This window comes from Notolepis coatsorum (assembly GCF_963971535.1).
Source record: "Notolepis coatsorum genome assembly, chromosome: 17".
Lineage (NCBI taxonomy): Eukaryota > Metazoa > Chordata > Actinopteri > Aulopiformes > Paralepididae > Notolepis > Notolepis coatsorum.
The window spans coordinates 98,023,747-98,044,370 of NC_140181.1; the positions used below are offsets into that span (position 1 = coordinate 98,023,747).

Below are 20,624 nucleotides of genomic sequence, written 5' to 3' on the forward strand. Positions count from 1 at the left end.
ATTTAGCCAAATAATGACCTTAATCATCGTACCCCGAATTTCACTGACTGAAATCTACTATGGGTGCACTGGGGTACATTTCAGTGAGCTGTACAGAGTTAGCTGGTAAACCCAACCTCTACTGTGCTCAAATGCATAGTATGAGATTAAACAAATGCTTGCCAATTGGGTGCGACGTAATGTAAAGATATATAAACATTGCACTTTACAAGCAACTTTTGGCAAACGTACTTTTGGCGAGCATTTGTTTTCTGGCCTACTATGGTTGAGCATACTAGAGTTTTGGTATACCAGCTAGGTGAAAATACCATAGGCCAGAAACCAATGCTCGGAAATTGGGCGCGACGTAATGTAAAGATGTGAAATGACTTTGTTGGCTTTGTTATGACACAACCTTCAATATTCAGTAAATCGTTTAAAAAGTGCAATGTTATAGTCTCACAAACTAAAAACACAAGTGAACCACTCACATCCACAATAGAACGACGTACAAAAGATAATATGGAAGGAAGAGGAAAAGTATCCAAGTTTTATGATGTGTTGTTATCAGGATCGGAAGAGAGCTCTTTGAGCAGTATGCAGGCATGGGAGAGAGACATGCAGGTGGACATAACAGAAGATGATTGGGAACAAGTATGTGAAATGTCACAGACCCTTTCAATTAATATCAGATGTAAACTTTTACAATACAAATGGGTCCATATAACTTAATTATAAGTCACTTTGAATAAAAGTGTCAGCTAAAGATGACTACATGTAAAATGTAAATATTATGTCCCAACCCATGGTTCAAGAAACACTGTGCAATGGGGGAGGCTAAGTGGCGCAGTGGGCAAGGCGCTCGCCACTAACGCAGGAGATGCTGGGTTCGAGCCCAGCTCTCGGCGTTGCTTCCGGCTTGGCTGGTCGTTCATACTAATACAATTGGCAGTATTAGGGGGTGGGAAAGCCGGTGGGTGGGGATCGGACATTGTGGACAGCGACTCCTACAGGTCGGTTGGTGCGGCCTGTACAGCAGAATCAGGGAGCAACGGGGGCAGCGTGAGCCTCCCACGCGTTACTCATCGCCGCTGAGAGATCGCGCTGTACAGGTGAAAAGATGCGACAGCTGCCTCCTCGTGTACCGGAGGGGACACGTGATGCAAGGCTTGGTCCACATTGCAGCCGACCAGTGGGAGGCATGGTCTAACAACGTTCGAGACAGGGGAGGGTAGAATTGGATAACACGAAAATGGGGAGAAAAAGTAGATACAAAAAAAAGAAACACTGTGCAATGGGCGGCGTAGCGGAGATTGCGCTCGTCACCAATGCAAGAGACTCCGGTCTCAAATCCCGGTGTCAGCATTGCCTGCGGCTTGGGCCAGTCGTCATACTATCTCAATTGGCAGAGGTAGCGGGTGGAAGTCGATGGGTGGAGATTGAATGTTGTGGACAGCGACTCCTACAGGTCGGTTGTGTGATGCCTGTACAGCAGAGACAGGAAGTATCGGGGGCAGCGTGAGCCTCCCACGCGTTACTCCTCGCCACTGAGAGTCTGCGCTGTCTGGTGAAAAGATGCGACAGGCTGCCTCCTCGTGTACCGGAGGGGACACGTGATGCAAGGCTTCTACAGCCGACCAGTGGGAGGTATGTCTAGCAACGTTCAAGACAGGGGAGGGGAGAATTGGCAATACGAAATTGGGATGGGAGAAAAAATTGAAAAAATAAGGAGAAAAAGTGGATACAAAAAAAAGCACTGTGCAATAGTAATATACAATGTAGAGGTGATTAAACTGGGTATAAAATATATAAATTAGTACTACTGGGTGTACAGAGTTGTACAGGTATAAAGACACTATGGTAGTAAGTAGGGATGCACGATATTGGCTTTTTTACCGATACCGATATACCGATATTGTCCAACTCTTAATTTCCGATACCGATATCAACCGATACCGATATATGCAGGGTTTCCACCCCCAAAAAACAGAATAATTTCATGTAATTAACATTACATATCTCTTGTTGTGGAATTAACACAACATTATGCATACTTTTGACAATAAATAAAATCAGTATTTGTTCTTACTTGCTTGCCTGGACCCTGGGTAAATAAAGGTTATAGAAATGTAAAAAAATATATATATATTGAAACCGATACCGATATTTTCCGATATCACATTTCAATGCCGATATCGGCCGATAATATCGGTAGGCCGATAATATCGGACATCCCTAGTAGTAAGTCATACTGGCCAGCAGTGTAACTACAGTAAGAGTAGGTAAGGGATATGTACAGATATAGATCTAGTATATCTACAGATATGTAAAAGGATTATGTGCAGGTATGTATATGGTAAGAATAAATATCTATATACAGCATTATTGTATATGCTATCATACAGAGTATGTGGCCAAAATCTGGTTTGTTTTTGCTCATAATGTGACTCAGATCAAATCTTTTCACAACAGTGTGAACAACCAAACTGAGCTACAGCGCTACACAATCTGACACGTGATTGCATTTGCAGGTGACAGGCCATGCAAAAAATATGTGTGACCAGCAGGTAACGTAAGGTTATGTATATAACCAAGTTCTGTTAGTTATGGTGCGCTCAGCACCAGTTGCATATATCTCGCTTCAGCATATATACACTGAATAAATTTCAAAATGTACCTTTAAATGCCAGCATTCATCTGGCCACACCCCCATCCGCTTACCTATATAAGCAGGGGTGGAGCCACACACTCATCTCCTTCCCAACAAATTTCACCACAATGAAAAATCAAGGGCTGCAGCGGCGTCCTGGTGCTGAGCGCACCATAACTAACAGAACTTGGTTATATACATAACCTTACGTTCTGTTTCGTTATGGCTTCGCTCAGCACCAGTTGCATAACAGGAGCTGAGCGGGAGCCATAGCTCGACAAATACACCCTGCTGAGGCCCCCCACAGCCATCAGATCAGGGAGGGCCGAGCCCCCCCGACCCACCCTAATGGAGGGCACCCCCCCCTATTGGTGGCTTCACGGGAGGGCGACGGACCCGACCATGCGAAGAGGCACTCAAGCAACTCAACGCACAGGGTGAGCAGACCGTGGCTTGACCCCACGACTACACACACGCACAACCCGCATGCCACCCGGGAACGAACGGAGGAAACAACCTCGTTACTGCCCCCAGAATCACGGGGTCAAGGGCAAACCCAACCCCGTGGCAAGGCCGTAGCAGCGGAGCGCGAAGGAAGACCCAGACCCACCAAAGGGACTGGACCCCCTGGAACGGGGGCCCGGAGAAGTCCATGATGCCAGCATCAAGACCCCACCAGGTGGGCACTTAGTGACCCCGCCCCCCACATCGCCAGCGTATTCGGACAAAGGCCCCTCAGCCGAGCGGGCCCTGTCCCCCCAATAGTACACCGCCTGACACACTGACCCTGCAGAACAGGCAGTCAGCATGGCCGTAAGCACACATAAAAGGTTAACCAACGGAAGCAGGCAGCGCACCGGGGAAAAACCAGGCAACAGGCTGTTAACCCTAGCCTGGAGACTGCGGACGAGACAGGCGCCAGAGGGGACAGCTGAACACAGCCGCCCCGGCGGAAGGGGCGTATGCTGGCGTTTGTTGCATGACCAAGCCTCCATTTAAAAACCCCCACCCAGAGGGGTTGAGGCAGAGAAGGCTGACACGATTGGCAGACGTCATGAACGTGCAGGGGCACCCTCAACCGGTGAACCCGGGAGTTGACACTGCTCCAACACACCAGGGAATCAACCACCTTGGTGTTACCCAATGCGGTGGTTGTTCCTATAACCCCTCAAGAAAAAACTCCAAAACACACCTGCGGGTATACACCGGCTATACCGCAGTACAAGTGTTTCAGTTTTCAAAAAAGGGTTAACCCAGGCCTACGGGTCGACGAAACATTACTTCGGACCGGGCCTGGCGATACGGGAAGCACAGGGCCACCAGAGGAGGTCAAAGACCATCCCAACAGGCCCCTCTTCGCCATGCGTGAGAGAGGAGCGAAAAATAATGGAGAACCCGCCCCTAAGCACACCGTACTTGGTATTCCCAGGCGGTCTCCCAACCAAGTACTAACCAGGACCAACCTGTGTAGCGGCCGAGACCTGACGAGATCGAGCGTGTACAGGTTGGCATGGCCGTAAGCCATTACGACAGTGCTGAGTAAAAACGTACCCAACCAGGGTCTCCATAGTGCTTAACCCTGTGACACCCGGACCAACCTGGCATTTTTCCCCCTGAAAAAAGCCCAAGTTCCTCAGGGTACCAGAACAGCAGATCTGCATCCCCGGCGGACAACGGGTTCAACTGATCCGGACCAGCGTGACCAGAACCAGTCCCGTGCCCTAACCACGCCGACATGCCTACTCCAGGAGAAGGGCAGATATGCGTGTTGATCTTAACATGAAAAGAAGGCGCCACCCAGACGTTCGGGCGAACCGCGCCCGGTGGCCCACCCCCAGGGCGTGAGACCCCTCTACATATGTTCAGATCCATTCCGTCATCATCCCCCAGACATGAACAAGAATCCGTCGATAACCAACCCAGGTCGTGGGATGTGGTCGTCGGAAGAGGAAAAACCTCCATCCCAGTTGCTTTATAAAAACGCCGTTTTAACCTCAAGCAACCAAGGCGTGCCAGTCAGTCGCCTGTCTACAGCGAGCTAGCACTATGCGTGCGTCGGGACACACCCACATCAATGAACAGGCTATTCAGACCTGTCATTGAATCCCCAAGGCGCCCAGGGGAACAACAAGAGGGGTGTGACACTTCCTAACTCCAACTCTTTTTTAATAGAAAAGAAGGAAGCACCAACAGTATGTATCCCAGTCTACACAGCCGGGGGTAAAAATTGTTCACATTTTTACATCCCACCACCTTCCCATAGGAAGGAGATGGGAATCCCCAGAGAGACTTCCCACGCAAGCTGTACAGATTGAAAAGAATATATTGCACCTTGAGCCATGTAAAAAATTGGTTTTAGGGCTCTCCGGGGAAGAGGCACTGAACCCATACACACTCAATAATCGAATTGAATCGAATACATACACAATAGAATAGGACACCTTCTAGAGGGTCCACTCACTTTGACAATCTGAGGAGGAGGCTCTGTACTCTGATGGAGGCTCCCTCACATGGAAGGAGGAGTCTGAACTCACAGAAGGCCCGAATAGGCGCTTGGTGAGGAGGAGCCCTGACCACCCCCCCGAAACAGATCCATCACATGGACCTGAACAGCACACGGAAGTCCTACCAACAGAGACGCGCACGGTGACGTACTCTATGGCGGGGGAATTTCTGCGGTGCACACGCCCAATATCCCAGGCCGTGGTACCAGGAAACTCACCCCCCCCCCCCCCTCACCCCGTAACGTGCCGAACCGCAACGTGACAGGAATCTTGAAGGACAGGGGGTGTACCCCTGACCAACAGAAAAAAGGGGGAGAGGAAAGGTTACCAGTTCACCCCTTTACGACCCCACACCCATGATACGATGTAATGACAAAAAGAGAATATGACACAGTCATAGTCAGCTCTATGAAGCGTTTGACAGCTTCACACAGCGCATGAGCTAACCTGCTATCTCATTTTTACTAAGGAAAACACACAGAATAGAGAGGGCTCTCTAAGAGCCCCGGTCCAACTCACACATGTGCTTCTGTGGCCAGTCCAACCCAGTTGTAGGTCACATGACACACACAACCCATCATCACCTACAAAAAATGGCAAAAACACTCTACAGAGGAACGCCGTTTTTCATAATGAGAGAATACATAATTCTCGATTAGTATCGGCCACAGGCCTTGCTAAGCACACACGAAAGCGACCAAACAATCTTTTCTTTTAGGAAAATAAAGTTTCTCCAGCAGTCTTAGCACAACCTCAGCAATCAAGCTAAGGGTTACATCGCATCCCTACCACACAAAGACACAATGTAGTGCAACAACATGTCTGATAGGAGGATGAAAAAGTCCCCAGGGAACCGGGGGGAAACACAATCCTCCTACTTTACCCTTAATACGGCCAGTTAAAACAGGAAAACCTGTTAATATGTGAACACACTGTTCATTGTCATCACAGGCTGAGAAAAGAAAATTCTTTACTCATTTGTCACTAAGCATAGCTTCATAGGTTAGTTACCCCTTAGTTGTGAGTACACGGTACATATAACACACATGATGTTTCTCACACAACAACCAGATCATTTTCACATCTGTAACAACAACCCGATTTGCACGGAGAAGCTAATTACCAGCGACAAGACAGTTCACACAAAACTCGCGTTGTATCCTAAATGTATTGCAGCAACACACGTTTTTGGAAAACAGCGTTATTTACAAAACATGTAGAAGGTAAAGCCAGAAGACGCGTATAAGGTCTGGCCAAACCTTTGTCCTACCCGGAGCGTAGATCAGCGAAGTGCAGTCTCAAGGCCCCGTAGAAAACACAGCAGTCCTGTGTTGTTCGAACTGGGCAGCGTCGCCGCACCAACCCGTCGTTACGGTCCCCTTTGTTGACGCAGGCTTTGCCGTCCTGGCCCAGGGCAGGTTCGACGAACATCCTCTGTCAAAGATGACGTCGTAGTCAAGAGTGTTTAAAACATGTTATAATCAAAGCACGTTCAACAGAGTAGCATTAAGCTAACGGCCGCTCCAACCGTCGGTCGCTACTGCCCCTGCCCGCGAGACGCCGAGCGAACGGCGCACGCGACCAGAGGGGAGCTTGCGGCGGCGCGCGAGGAGCCGGAGCTACCCCGCGCTGGGCCTTGGCCGATAGCAGCAAGCTAACGTTTCCTAGTGATCACAGCAAGCTAGCGCCGCAGCTAACAGCTGACTGGCTAACAGTAGGCCCAACATATGTAGGCCACGCAGTGATCACAGCAGGCTAACGCCGCAGCTAACAGCTGACTGGCTAACCGTAAGCTAAGCAGCTATCACCTGAACTTGTACACAATGATATAACACTCACCCAGACAGGCCGCCGTTCTGAAACCCTCCTCACTTTTTAAGAGAAAAGAGAAACAAGATGTCAACACAGCTTTACAACGGTGATTTTACCAACACCCGACGGAGCCAGCACAATACCCAAACTGCCTGTGTAGCTGCTTGAACATAGATCTTCCGCTATCGAACATCTATGCCCATATCTCCTCGTGAAGGAATACTCTCATTTGGATATGAAAGAAGGGGCCTCACGGTGACAGAAGAGATATCCACTCGTCCAGAAAACACAGGGATCACCAGTGTTAATGGTCGCGGTCCACTAGTTAAAACTATAATGGGCTTCAGACCAAGGTCTTCTGTCGCCTAAGAGGCTGAACAAAGGACCCTAGCCTGGGGCCGGTTTTCATAAACATTGTCAATTAGCCCCCATAGCACTAACAGACAAGTGGAGCCTGCCAGCAACAGTACTCACCCAACCTGAAACCCACCGCTTCTCACAACAGCGGCGCGTCCTATAGTTCAGCTGTGCCCTGAAAGGTTTCACCCCAACCAACACAGCAAGGAACTGCAGTTGAGAGGCATGCAGTGGCGTGCTCCCAATACGAAAACCGGTGGAGGATTTTTAGAATGATCATCATCTTCCAGACACTCCAGTACGAAGACAATATCGCCGTATTTTCTCGAAAATAGTGAGAGAGAAAATAAAGATATGATGTCAACGTATCTCCTTGTTCTTCCTTTCCCCGTAAACATTGCTTTTCCAGCCAATATTTTTCTCCATGACCAAGTGGGCATATACTGTAGCAACACGTTGCTTGTGATGAAATTTGAGAAGGAGATGAGTGTGTGGCACCACCCCTGCTTATATAGGTAAGCGGATGGGGGTGTGGCCAGATGAATGCTGGCATTTAAAGGTACATTTTGAAATTTATTCAGTGTATATATGCTGAAGCGAGATATATGCAACTGGTGCTGAGCGAAGCCATAACGAAACAGAACTTCAATTAGGGATAGACGCGTTATTTTTTTCCGTAGCCGCATTTTGCGGAGACGCTCTCTGACTGGCCACTTCATGCCTGTTTCTTTCACTGGTTAAGCTTAGGCGACTCTTTCAAAGTTGGTTAAGGTTAGAGTTTGTCTTAGAGCAGGGCGATAGAACGCCAGCCCTGATTCCAAACTCTAACCTTAACCAACTTCGAAAGAGTCGCCTAAGCTTAACCAGTGATAAACTAGGCGTTAGGTAGTTTGCAGGCTGTTGATTGATTGATTGATTGAAAACTTTATTAACAGATTGCAGAATGGGTACAATACAGTACAGCTCAATACACACAATTGTTAAGGGGATGCAGACCAGAGAAAGACTTTCGTCTTGTTTACATCAGGGTCCCCCATTTTCAATTCATCGGGACATATATGACATACATGACTGCTACATCTATACATTTATGACATACCAGATTTGCAAATACAGTACTGTTTGTGATACAGAAGGAGTCAGGAAAAGGGAGTATATACATTTGACGTAGAAACTGTACATTGGAGGAGGTTGGGTGGGGGGGGTTGGGTACACTGGGATATTGACAACCATACTGGGTAATCTACATTGGAGGTGGTTGGGGGGGGGGGGGGGCACACTGTATATACAAGCAAAACTGTACATTGAGGGGGGGGGGGAGACACTGTACAAACAAACAAAATTGTACATTGGACTATTGACAAAACCATACTAGGTAAATGACTGTACATTGGAGGGGGTTGGGTTAGGATATTTACAGGGGCCAGTGTTGAATTGCAGTCTCCCGTAGGTGTCCCTTGAGAGAGGTTTTGAAAGTGGGTAGTGATCCACATTCCTTTACAGCTTTGGGTAGGGCGTTCCACATTGATGTGGCATAATTGCGAAACGTGTTTAGTCCCTTATTTGAGCCGAATCTGGGTTTAACATGATTTGTGGAGCTCCCTCTGGTGTTGTGATCGTGGTATTCACTGACCTTTGGGAAGTATTTTGACATGTACATGGGTACCTTGGTCGTGTAGTGTATCTTGTAGACCAGGCCCATTGCAAGTTGCTGTACTCTGTCGTCTACTCTAAGCCATCCTAGGTTGTCAAAGTGGGCAGGGGTGAGGTGGGTTCTAGGAGTAAGGTCAAGCAGTAGTCTGACCAGTTTGTTTTGAGATGTTTGTAATTTTGTTTTTAGCGCCTTTGAGGTGCTTTGGTACCATGAGGTGCAAGCATAGTCGTAGTACCCCTGAATGAGTGCTCCTGCCAGAGTCTTCAGGGTATTCTTGTTTACCAGAGAGGAGATCCGGTACAAGAATCGAGTTCGTTGGTTGACTTTTTTTATTACATTGGATGCCATTTTGTCACAGGAGAGATTAGCCTCTAGGATGGAACCCAGGTAGGTAATTTCATCTTTCCTTGTGACAATATTGTCACCCACTGTAACTGAGAAGCCGTCGGTCTTGCTGAGTTTGTTATTTGAACCGAAGAGAATGGACTCTGTTTTGCCCATGTGTAATGATAGTTTGTTATCAGCGAGCCATATGCAGATTCTGCCTAGTTCCGAGCTGAGGGTTTTTTCAACCTGTAACTTGTTCTTGTCAGAGACCAGCAGGGCTGAGTCGTCCGCAAACAGGAACAAGTTGCAGTCACAAGCTGACGACATGTCATTTGCATAAATTAGGAACAGTAGCGGTCCTAGTATGCTTCCTTGTGGAACACCACAGCTCACTGTGAGGGGGGGGGATAGGGTACCGTTTACCTCCACCATCTGTTCCCTCCCCTCAAGGTAGGATTGCATCCAGCTCACTGATAGACTATCAAAACCAATTGCTTTTAGCTTGTCAATCAGAATGGAGTGATTGACCGTGTCAAAGGCCTTTTGTAGGTCCAGCATGACCATGCCGCAGTATTTGCCTGCGTCCACCTCTTGTTTGATGTGGTCATTCAAATAGAGAAGGCATGTGTCAGTGGAGTGGGATGTTCTGAAGCCAGATTGGAATTCGTAGATTAGATTTTTTTCCGCTAGGTACTTTTCGACCTGTTCGTAGACTATTTTTTCCATGACTTTCGAGATGGAGGTGAGAATAGAAACAGGGCGGTAGTTGCCTGGGTCTAATTTGCTGCCCTTTTTGTGCAGAGGGGTCACCCTCGCAATTTTGAAGTCCTTGGGGACGTGTCCCTGTTTTATGGAGAGGTTTATTATGTGTGTGATGATTGGGGTGATGGCGGCTGCTGAGTCTCTGAGGAATTTGGAAGGGATGTTGTCGTGGCCAGTGGCCTTGTTAGGTTGGAGGGCGCTCAGTTTATTAAGTACCTCATCTGTTGTTACCATTTCCAGCTTGAAGTCGTCCTTGCGGACCCCTAGGTTTTTGTAGTAAGCTACTATGTGTTCTACCCCATAAAGCCCTGAGTGGGAGGGTAGTTTGTTTACCAGTGTTGTGGCTATGTTTGTGAAGAAAATGTTTAAGTAATTGGCTACATCCAGCTTGTCTGTGATGAGCGTGTTGTCCGTTTTTATGTTTATGTTTGAGAATCTGGTTTTAAGTTTTTTACTGCATCCTAGTTGATTATTGAGTAATTTCCAAAGTTCACGTGGTTTGTTTTTGTTTTCCTCAGTTTTGTTAGACCCGGAAATGGGCAAAGACACAGCTCGTCACGCGATTGGGCGCACATGTCAGTGGCCAATCAGAGAGCGTCAGTCAGTGGCCAATTAGAGAGCGTCTCCGCAAAATGCGGCTACGGAAAAAAATAACGCGGGATGGATGCGTGTACCTTAATGACAAGCAAGCAGTGCAAAAATGCGGAAGCATTCGTCACCGCACGCCACTACGGTAAAGCGCCTTTCTTTTCAGGCCCGCTTTGGGAGCTGTCGCGCGGAAATAGGCTGTCTATTGCCATTCTCTTTGACAAACTCTAACCTTAACCAGCTCCTTAACAGCGCCTAAACTTAACCGTTCTAACCTTAACCAACTCCGAAACAATGCCTAACCTTAACCTTAACCTTAACCATGCCTAACCTTAACCATAGAAAGAATATTGCCATTCTCTTTGACAAACTCTAACCTTAACCAGCTTCTTAACAGCGCCTAAACTTAACCGTTCTAACCTTAACCAACTCCGAAACAATGCCTAACCTTAACCTTAACCATGCCTAACCTTAACCGGCGAAAGAATACACGTTAAAAAAAAATCACGTTTAAAAAAAAATATTTGATGGGATTCGAACTCGCCCGCAAACGAGCCGTAGGATCCACAGCCATGCAGTCTTGCCAATTGAGCTATTTCTGGATACTGAATAAGGGGCGGTGACTTATATATATTGAGCTCCGCTCGTGTCGAACCAAGGCGGGATCTCATGCGCATGCGCGGGCACCTCGCGCGAGCACGCCGGCGCACGCACGCACCTGAGCGAGCACGCCGCCGCCGGTGCACGCACCTGGGCGCTGGGCGAAGGAAAATGAAAGGCGCATTACCGCACGCCACTACGGTAGAATGCTTCCGCATTCTTGCACTGCTTGCTTGTCATTAAGGAACAGGCGGGATGCGTAGCCTACTGGCACTGCACTTCCGCGTTACATGGAGCTCATTGGGGGGGGGGGGGGGGGGGGGGGCACCACCAGTAATTTTACTGTATGAAGCACAATCTCAGAATGAATGAATGAATGAAAACTTTATTTAACAGATTGCAGAATGGGTACAATACAGTACGGCTCAATACATACAATTGTTAAGGGGATGCAGACCTGAGAAAGACGTTTGTCTTGTTTCCATCATGGTCCCACATTTTCAATGCATATATGTCAGGAGGCTCACATATGATATAGTATATAGAACCAAGCATTTCACTGTAATGTACGTGACAAATAAAACCAAACGTGAATCGTTCTGTCCTTCATCTTCATTCTGTCATTCATTTATGTTATCTTCACCACCCAACCTAGTACTATGCGGTTGGGTTTACCAGCTACTACAGAGTCCGACTAGCCCCTTTCGTGACTGTGATGCACCGAGTGAATCCACAGTCACTTGCTCCTCAATAGGAAACCAACGTGTGTTGACCATGAAGGACTGGTTCTGGCCGAACCGTTCGTTATACAACTATCACAGAGACATTTCAAAGGTACTGACAGTTGCACGAGGGTTTCGGACAGAGATACGGGATGGTTTGAAAGCTCTGCGTTGCTAATAAACATTTTAAATATGTTTTATAAACTGGTCAACTGCATTATTTCCGGCGTTGGGTGCATGCTGCGCATGCGCTGTGGTCACAGCGCAGGCGCACCAGGCAGCCAACGCCGGAAATAATGCCGTTTTGAGCAGTGTTGGCCAGTTTATAAAACATATTTAAAATGTTTATTAGCAACGCAGAGCTTTCAAACCATCCCGTATCTATGTCCGAAACCCTCGTGCAACCGTGAGTACATTTGAAATTTCTCTGTGATATTTGTATAACGAACGGTTCGGCCAGAACCAGTCCTTCATGGTAAATCTAGGTTGGTTTCCTATTGAGGAGCAAGTGACTGTAAATTCACTCGGTGCATCACAGTCACGAAAGGGGCTAGAGTCCGACAACAGGAGCTCAACTCCGTCGATTTTGCATTAGTTTGTGGCTATGCTGAGAAAGGTTTCTACCAATCGAATATTATTATTATTATTATATTCTTTTTACATAATAAGTTACCTCCTTACCCGTAATACCAGCAGTGTACAGGAGAATGAAGACATATATAGATGGCTTCATAATTTCAGAACTCCCTGAAGAAGAATATGATCAGCTTTCGTTTTGAATGAGCAGAACACAACACGGCAGGAACATCCCAGTCACACACGCCCACAAACTTGTGTAAATCAATTTCACAACGTCCTGCTCAGTGGGAAATTACAGTACACGCCTTGACACAGGCGTGACACATTCACACTGCATGCGAAAGATTAGATTACATTAGATTAAAATGTATTGTCATTATACAGTACAACGAAAAGAGTTTGATTGATTGATTGAAAACTTTATTAACAGATTGCAGAATGGGTACAGTACAGTACAGCTCAATACATACAATTGTTAAGGGGATGTAGACCAGAGAAAGACTTTTGTTGATTGATTGATTGATTGATTGAAAACTTTATTAACAGATTGCAGAATGGGTATACAATACAGTATCAATACACACAATTGTTAAGGGGATGCAGACCAGAGAAAGACTTTCGTCTTGTTTACATCAGGGTCCCCCATTTTCAATTCATCAGGACATATATGACATACAGATAGTCAGTACTGCTACATCTATACATTTATGACATACCAGATTTGCAAATACAGTACTGTTTGTGATACAGAAGGAGTCAGGAAAAGGGAGTATATACATTTGACGTAGAAACTGTACATTGGAGGAGGTTGGGTGGGGGGGGGTTGGGTACACTGGGGTATTGACAACCATACTGGGTAATCTACATTGGAGGTGGTTGGGGGGGGGGGGGGGGGGCACACTGTATAAACAAGCAAAACTGTACATTGAGGGGGGGGGGGGGGGGGAGACACTGTACAAACAAACAAAATTGTACATTGGACTATTGACAAAACCATACTAGGTAAATGACTGTACATTGGGAGGGTTGTGTTAGGACATTTACAGGGGCCAGTTTCAAATTGCAGTCTCCCGTAGGTGTTTTTTGAGAGTGTTTTTGAAAGTGGGTAGTGATTCACATTCCTTTACAGCTTTGGGTAGGGCGTTCCACATTGATGTGGCATAATTGCGAAACGTGTTTAGTCCCTTGTTTGAGCCGAATCTGGGTTTAACATGATTTGTGGAGCTCCCTCTGGTGTTGTGATCGTGGTATTCACTGACCTTTGGGAAGTATTTTGACATGTACATGGGTACCTTGGTCGTGTAGTGTATCTTGTAGACCAGGCCCATTGCAAGTTGCTGTACTCTGTCGTCTACTCTAAGCCATCCTAGGTTGTCAAAGTGGGCAGGGGTGAGGTGGGTTCTAGGAGTAAGGTCAAGCAGTAGTCTGACCAGTTTGTTTTGAGATGTTTGTAATTTTGTTTTTAGCGCCTTTGAGGTGCTTTGGTACCATGAGGTGCAAGCATAGTCGTAGTACCCTTGAATGAGTGCTCCTGCCAGAGTCTTCAGGGTATTCTTGTTTACCAGTGAGGAGATCCGGTACAAGAATCGTGTTCGTTGGTTGACTTTTTTTATTACATTGGATGCCATTTTGTCACAGGAAAGATTTGCCTCTAGGATGGAACCCAGGTAGGTAATATCTTCTTTCCTTGTGACAATATTGTCACCCACTGTAACTGAGAAGCCGTCGGTCTTGCTGAGTTTGTTATTTGAACCGAAGAGAATGGAATGTTTTGCCCATGTGTAATGATAATTTGTTATCAGCGAGCCATATGCAGATTTTGCCTAGTTCTGAACTGAGGGTTTTTTCAACCTGTAACTTGTTCTTGTCAGAGACCAGCAGGGCTGAGTGCAAATGTAACAGTAAAGTGCAATAGTAATATACAATGTACAGGTGATTAAACTGGGTATAAAATATATAAATGAGTGCTACTGGATGTAGTGCTAATCAGATGTATGTACAGAGTTGTAGTATGTACAGTGATACAGGTATAAAGAAGACACTATGGTAGTAAGTCATACTGGCCAGCAGTGTAACTAAGAGTAGGTACGGGATATGTACAGATATAGATATCTATCTCTACAGATATGTAAAAGGATTATGTGCAGCCAGGTATGTATAGACAGGTATATATATATAGTAAGAATAAATATCTACAGCATTATTGTATTATGCTATCATAGAGTATGTGGCCCAAATCTGATTTATTTTGCTCATAATTATGTGAGTCGTGACTCAGATCAAATCTTTTCACAACAGTATGTGAACAACCGAATCACATGGAATCTGATCTTTTCAATTCTGATTTGGGGCCATTTTCATAATGTGATGATCTTTTGCAATGCAACCTCAGTCTGAACATGCAACTTTTACTTCGTTATTGTTCATTTTTGCGCATGCAGGTCAGTTCAGGAGCGTGACCCGTTCACACTGGAATCTGATATTGGCCACATTTAAAAGATTATGTGAACAGACAAACAAAATAAATCTGATCTGGACATTAAATCAGAATTGAGAACCAAGGCTTGCAGTGTGAGTCACTCTCAGACTCAGGAGGGACTACATGTTTCTGTAACTTGGAACACCCCCTCAACTGGTTTGTCTGGTTAAATATAAAACATTTAAGGCGAGACACTGCAGGTGAATAGTCAAATATCCTTTTTTTGTCGATTTTGTTATATTTTGCTTCCTAAACATGTCTTCTATGAATCTAGTGACAATAAAACGTCAATAACACACATTTAGTTGTTTATTTTACATCATTTTGCCTTATTGCATCCATAAATGTGCACATATTTAATTAATGGGGAAGTGCCTCATTTGCGTATATAAACATAAATTTCAGAAAACTTGCAATATATTTTTTCTTAGTTTATATGTACATAACAAATTGGGAAAGTTTCATAGTGATATCTATTCAAATATTTTTTGCCTATTAGGGGGTATTACACTGTACTACACTGTTTGTAGCCTGTGTGTAGTTCTGTTCAGTTCAATAACATCATTATTATTATTATTATTCAGTTATCAGGCATGTGTTTAGGTTGTCTATTACTAATGGTTTGATTAGGTATTGTGTTTGTAAATATCTGTTTAAAAAAAAAAAGTATGGCATTTTACAATACAGAACTTTGAAGGCGTTTTCCCAAAAATGAGTTTTAAGAGTTTTTCCTCATACTCTGAGCCAGAAATCTCCACTTCAGTAGCACTCACATACACCAAACCTTCCAGTTCTATTCATATCTATGTTCTGAAGGTATTTACAGAAGGGTTTGTTGATATCGCATTCATACCCTGATTTATATCACATTTTATTCCTAAAAACATGGCGAAATATGGAATTTTACCATAAAAATGGACTGAATGGAGTATTTTCTGATTTATGGAGTGATAAAAAGAGATATCCAAAATCCCCTCTGTAATAACCATTGGCTCTAATATGTCAACAAAATGAAACTATAATTTTGAAAATGGCTTTATCCAATGTTCAGATTTCTGTCCTGGAATTATATGCAAATTAGTGCATATTTAAGTAGATCATGCCTCATTTGCATATTTAAACATACAATTTCAGAAAACTTGTAATACAAAAAAGTCTTGTCTTAATATAAGTAATCAACTGGGGAAGTTTCATTGTGATATCTATTAGTTAATTCTTTTACCCTATTCACCTGCAGTGTCTCCCCTTAATTAAGAAACTTCAAAAACATAAAGAAACTATAATCATGCTTGTAAATGTAACTAATTCCACCAGATCTTCACCCCTCCTTCACATTAATAACTTGGTAATGAATAAACAAAGTTCACAAAAGCCCTGTAATGTCAGTTTGTTTTTGCATATTGACCCACCACTCATACACTCCAAGTAATTGACCTCTACAGGTTGTGTTAAAATAGTATGTGGTCCAGTTATACTGCTCTGATTATGTCCACTGAAATAGACATTGTATATTTCCTTCCATCTGTGAAGACTAACTCACTTATAGCTAGGCTACCAATGCTTTAGAAGTCAGTGTTTCTTGAACCATGGGTTGGGACATACTATTTACATTTTACATTATAGTCATCTATAGCCGACACTTTTATTCAAAGTGACTTACAAGTTCTGTACAAGTCAGCAGGAAGGGTACAACTCTGGCAGCTAATGGAGTAAGATTGTTCATCAGTGTCGAACTTGAGTGCTAGTCTTGAGTGCATGGTAGCAGTGTTGGAAGAAGTACAGTTCCTTTACTTAAGTACAAGTAGAAATACCCAGATAAATGAGTACTCTGGTAAAAGTAAAAGTCCTCCATTCAAAACTCTAGTATTTGCTATTGAATGTACTTAAGTATCTAAAATAAAAGTATGCATTCTACATGGCATTTGTGTATTCCAGTGTTTGGCAGTGTTCAAACCTTGATCCATTGACCTCTACAGGTCATGTTAAAGTGGTACATGGTCCAGTTATGCTGCTCTGATTAAAGGTTATGTTAAACTGGTATGTGGTCCAGTTATGCTGCTCTGATTAAAGGTTATGTTAAAGTGGTATGTGGTCCAGTTATGCTGCTCTGATTAAAGGTTAAAGTGGTATGTGGTCCAGTTATGCGCTGATTAAAGGTTGTGTTAAAGTGGTACATGGTCCAGTTATGCTGCTCAGATTAAATGTTATGTTAAAGTGGTATGTGGTCCAGTTATGCTGCTCTGATTAAAGGTTATTAAAGTGGTATGTGGTCCAGTTATTCTGCTCCGATTATGTCCAGTTGAAGTTTGCAGGCTTCAAATGATAAAGTATATCATCTTCCTACATTTCTGCCATGTTTGCTATGCAACATCTTTTTTCTTCAAAGTAACTGATGGGTTCAGAGTGCAGTGGAGTAAAAAGTACATTATTTCCTTTGAAATGTAGTAGAGTATAAAGTTCCATAAAATTTAAATACTAAAAAAGTTGCTCAGAATTGTACTTAAGTAAAAAATACTTTCCACCACCACATAGTAGTATAGACATATCAGCTATTAGGTAATAATATAGGCAAGGTAGAGTTGTTTTTTCTTTTCTCTTCTTTTCATTTCCATAATATGGGTCATGGCCGTGTTCTAGGGAGTGGCCAGATGATACGTAGGCCTGCAATGTGTACACAGTATATGAAAAACAGCTCCTATTACTATTCTTTCACAAGTCTGGATTGTAAAAGAGAGCACAATTAGGCTACTAAATGTGGATCCATTGTTGAAAAGGCTTAAAACAACTGCACTCTGGGTTGTAAAACAGTTAAACACTTCAAAAATATAATTGACTAACCTCTGATAGTTCATAAATAACAAATCAATATGCATGACAGAATTAGTTAGCCATATAACATTCCAAAAATATCATTGACTAACTTAAGAGTTAATAATTAACAAATCAATACGCAGGACTCAATCACATTCCTTAATGTAATATTTAAGTTTAACTTCATTTTTCAGATTAAAACCCAAAACCTCAAGATAAATAAATCATTAAAAAGATTATCCAGCGGCTGGGTGGCGCAGTGGACAAGGTGCTCGTCACCAACGCAAGAGACACTGGTATCGAATCGAGCTTTCAGCGTTGCCTCCGGCTTGGCCGGCCGTCATACTGGCTCGATTGGCAGAGTCAGCGGGAGGGAAGCCGGTGGGTGGGTCTGGGTCGTTGTGGACAGCGACTCCTACAGTTCGGTCGGGGCGCCTGCACAGCGAGGGAAGGATCTAAGTGAGGTAGTGTGACCTTCCACACGTTACACTCTCTCAGTGAGAGTCCGCGCTGCCAGGTGAAAAGAAGTGGTGGGCTGGGTACACATGTGTCGGAGGAAGCATGTGATAGTCTCCGCCCTCCCAGACCGACGGTAGGGGGTAGAGTGCGCAACGACCAGGAAGGGGATTGGGAATTGGCATAACGACTAACATTGGGAGGGGAGAAAAACGGAAAAAGGAGGAAAAAGATAATGAAAAAAAAGATTATCCGATTAATTTGATACCTTAGTGCAGGTAATTCTATAACACCAAACAATGCATGTGAAAGGGCAAATAAAGAGTCAAATTGAGCATCAATTCCAATTTCTCCATTTATTAGTTGTACAATTATGAAAAATAATAATCATAAAAAAGACTGGAAGCCCAAGATTATTTACAATCTTTTTTTTTTGTAGTGAGGTCCCTCTTCTGAGTCACTTTTTATCAGTCTTTATTTTTTATCACAGGGTATTTATTCATGATATGTTGAACTTTATAAGACATAGTCCTTTTCTCTTGACAAACGTGGCAAAAAATTACATACATACTATACATATACATATATATACTGTATATATATATAGATATCTATAAAAGCAAAAATCATTCAAGTATCAAAATACAGACCGCTAGATTAATTTACAATCCAATATCATTCTCATCATAGTCGTCATCATCATCATCATCGTCATCATCATCATCTTGTTGAGATTAAGTCCCAAAGTACCGCTTGTTATCCTTAACAATGTGCAAATGCTGAACGGGAGCAGGTTGGCAGCTGGCCGAGGACAGTTGTACCATAAGAGTTACCATACTGGCCTGAAAATGTACCACATAGTTTTTCTTTATTATTATTATCATCATCATCATCATCGTCATCATCATAATGACCTGACCGTACACACATCAGCTGATCTTAAAGAGTACCACTAACACTCGGCATACACAGGGGGATAAGTAGGTGGGGAAACATGCTCTTGGTCTCATCATTCTGCAGCTAAAATCTACTGAGGACCGGTGAGGTCTGCGTTTCGCCCCCGGTTCGGTTTTAAAAAGGAACCAAGCTTTTAGAACCGAACTAACGGATGTGAGAGGAAGATACTTTTTTTACGGTTAACCCAGCCTGCTCGTGTTTTCCCCAAAGTCCAGCATTAATACAGATCGCTGTCCTACAAAACAGTTAAAACATACCAATAAAAAAAAAAACAATAACTTTTAAATGGAATAAAAGCCATTCCCCATGTAAAAAAAAACAACGCGTATTTAGTGTCAGTTTCTCTCCTTTATATTGGTTGGAGAACTCCTCCTGTACGAGACCACATTGATAACCACACTTGTCTTGTTATGGATGAGAAGTTAATGATCAAGAAGAAATGTTTTAATGTTATATGAAACTAGATGAATCAATCAGGCCCGCCCTCCACCTCACATTGCATTCCTTCCTTCCTTTATTGTCTCAGCTAGTCTCCCATTAACCACATAGGCATTGCATTGAGACCCGCAGGTCCTTGACAGAGTAAACATTAGCAAGGATAGCCCTCGGTGGGGACAGGTTATATAGGGGGACATGCCCTTCTGAGAGAAAAGAGCTATTTAGAGGCATCAATTAATTTCCCGTGGGGGATGGATACACTATAGCTATGACAAAACAAAACCACATTTGGCGCTTTTTTTCCTTTTTAATAAATACGCGAGCCACTTCGTCCTGGTGTGTGGAGTGAAGGTCGGACTCCTGTTCCCACTGGATGGCGTGCTGTGTGTGGGGGGGGGGGACTCGAGTGGGAGGGAGGCTTTACCGTGAATTTCTTTTAATGGATATTTGTGGATCAGAGAGGGGCTGACGTTGTCGCTTTACTGGCTCAGATGGGAGCGGGGTCTGGTGACAGGAAGTGTGAGACCTGGCTCAGATGGGCGGTGTGTGTGGTGACAGGAAGTGTGAGACCTGGGGCTCGACGGGGCGGTGTGTGTGGTGACAGGAAGTGTGAGACCTGGGGCTCGACGGAGGCCTGTGGTCTGACGGACTCGTCTCCGGGCGCCGGTCCCCCTCCCTCCTGACGGGACACTGTAGAGGCTGCGAGCGCGATCCCCGGTGGATGATGTGATGCGACGTGCCGCTTGGGGGGCGAGGGAGGACGTCTCTTCCCCCCCCCCCCCCCCCCCCCTCCGACGACACCCCTAGTACCCACCATGCAGTACGGGGCGTCCCCGTCCTCTCATACCGGCTGGGAGTTTGGCCACAGTGTTCAGCTATGGGGGGAGGGGACGGACACACATGCACACACAAAGCAATGTGGTTAAATAAAGGTCAAACACAATGAATG

At 44.5% G+C, this 20,624-nt stretch overlaps 1 protein-coding gene across 1 annotated transcript in view; it reads right to left on the bottom strand.

Annotated features, from left to right (window-relative positions):
- The window catches only part of LOC311244166 (DLA class I histocompatibility antigen, A9/A9 alpha chain-like), a 29,015-nt gene extending 16,247 nt beyond the window's left edge, over positions 1-12,768 (bottom strand). Inside the window, exon 1 of the mRNA XM_084333574.1 lies at positions 12,637-12,768. Within this exon, the coding sequence (XP_084189700.1) occupies positions 12,637-12,688 (52 nt within the window). The 5' untranslated portion in view covers positions 12,689-12,768. The remainder of the gene's footprint in view (positions 1-12,636) is intronic.
- Between the last annotated feature and the right edge of the window lie 7,856 nt (positions 12,769-20,624).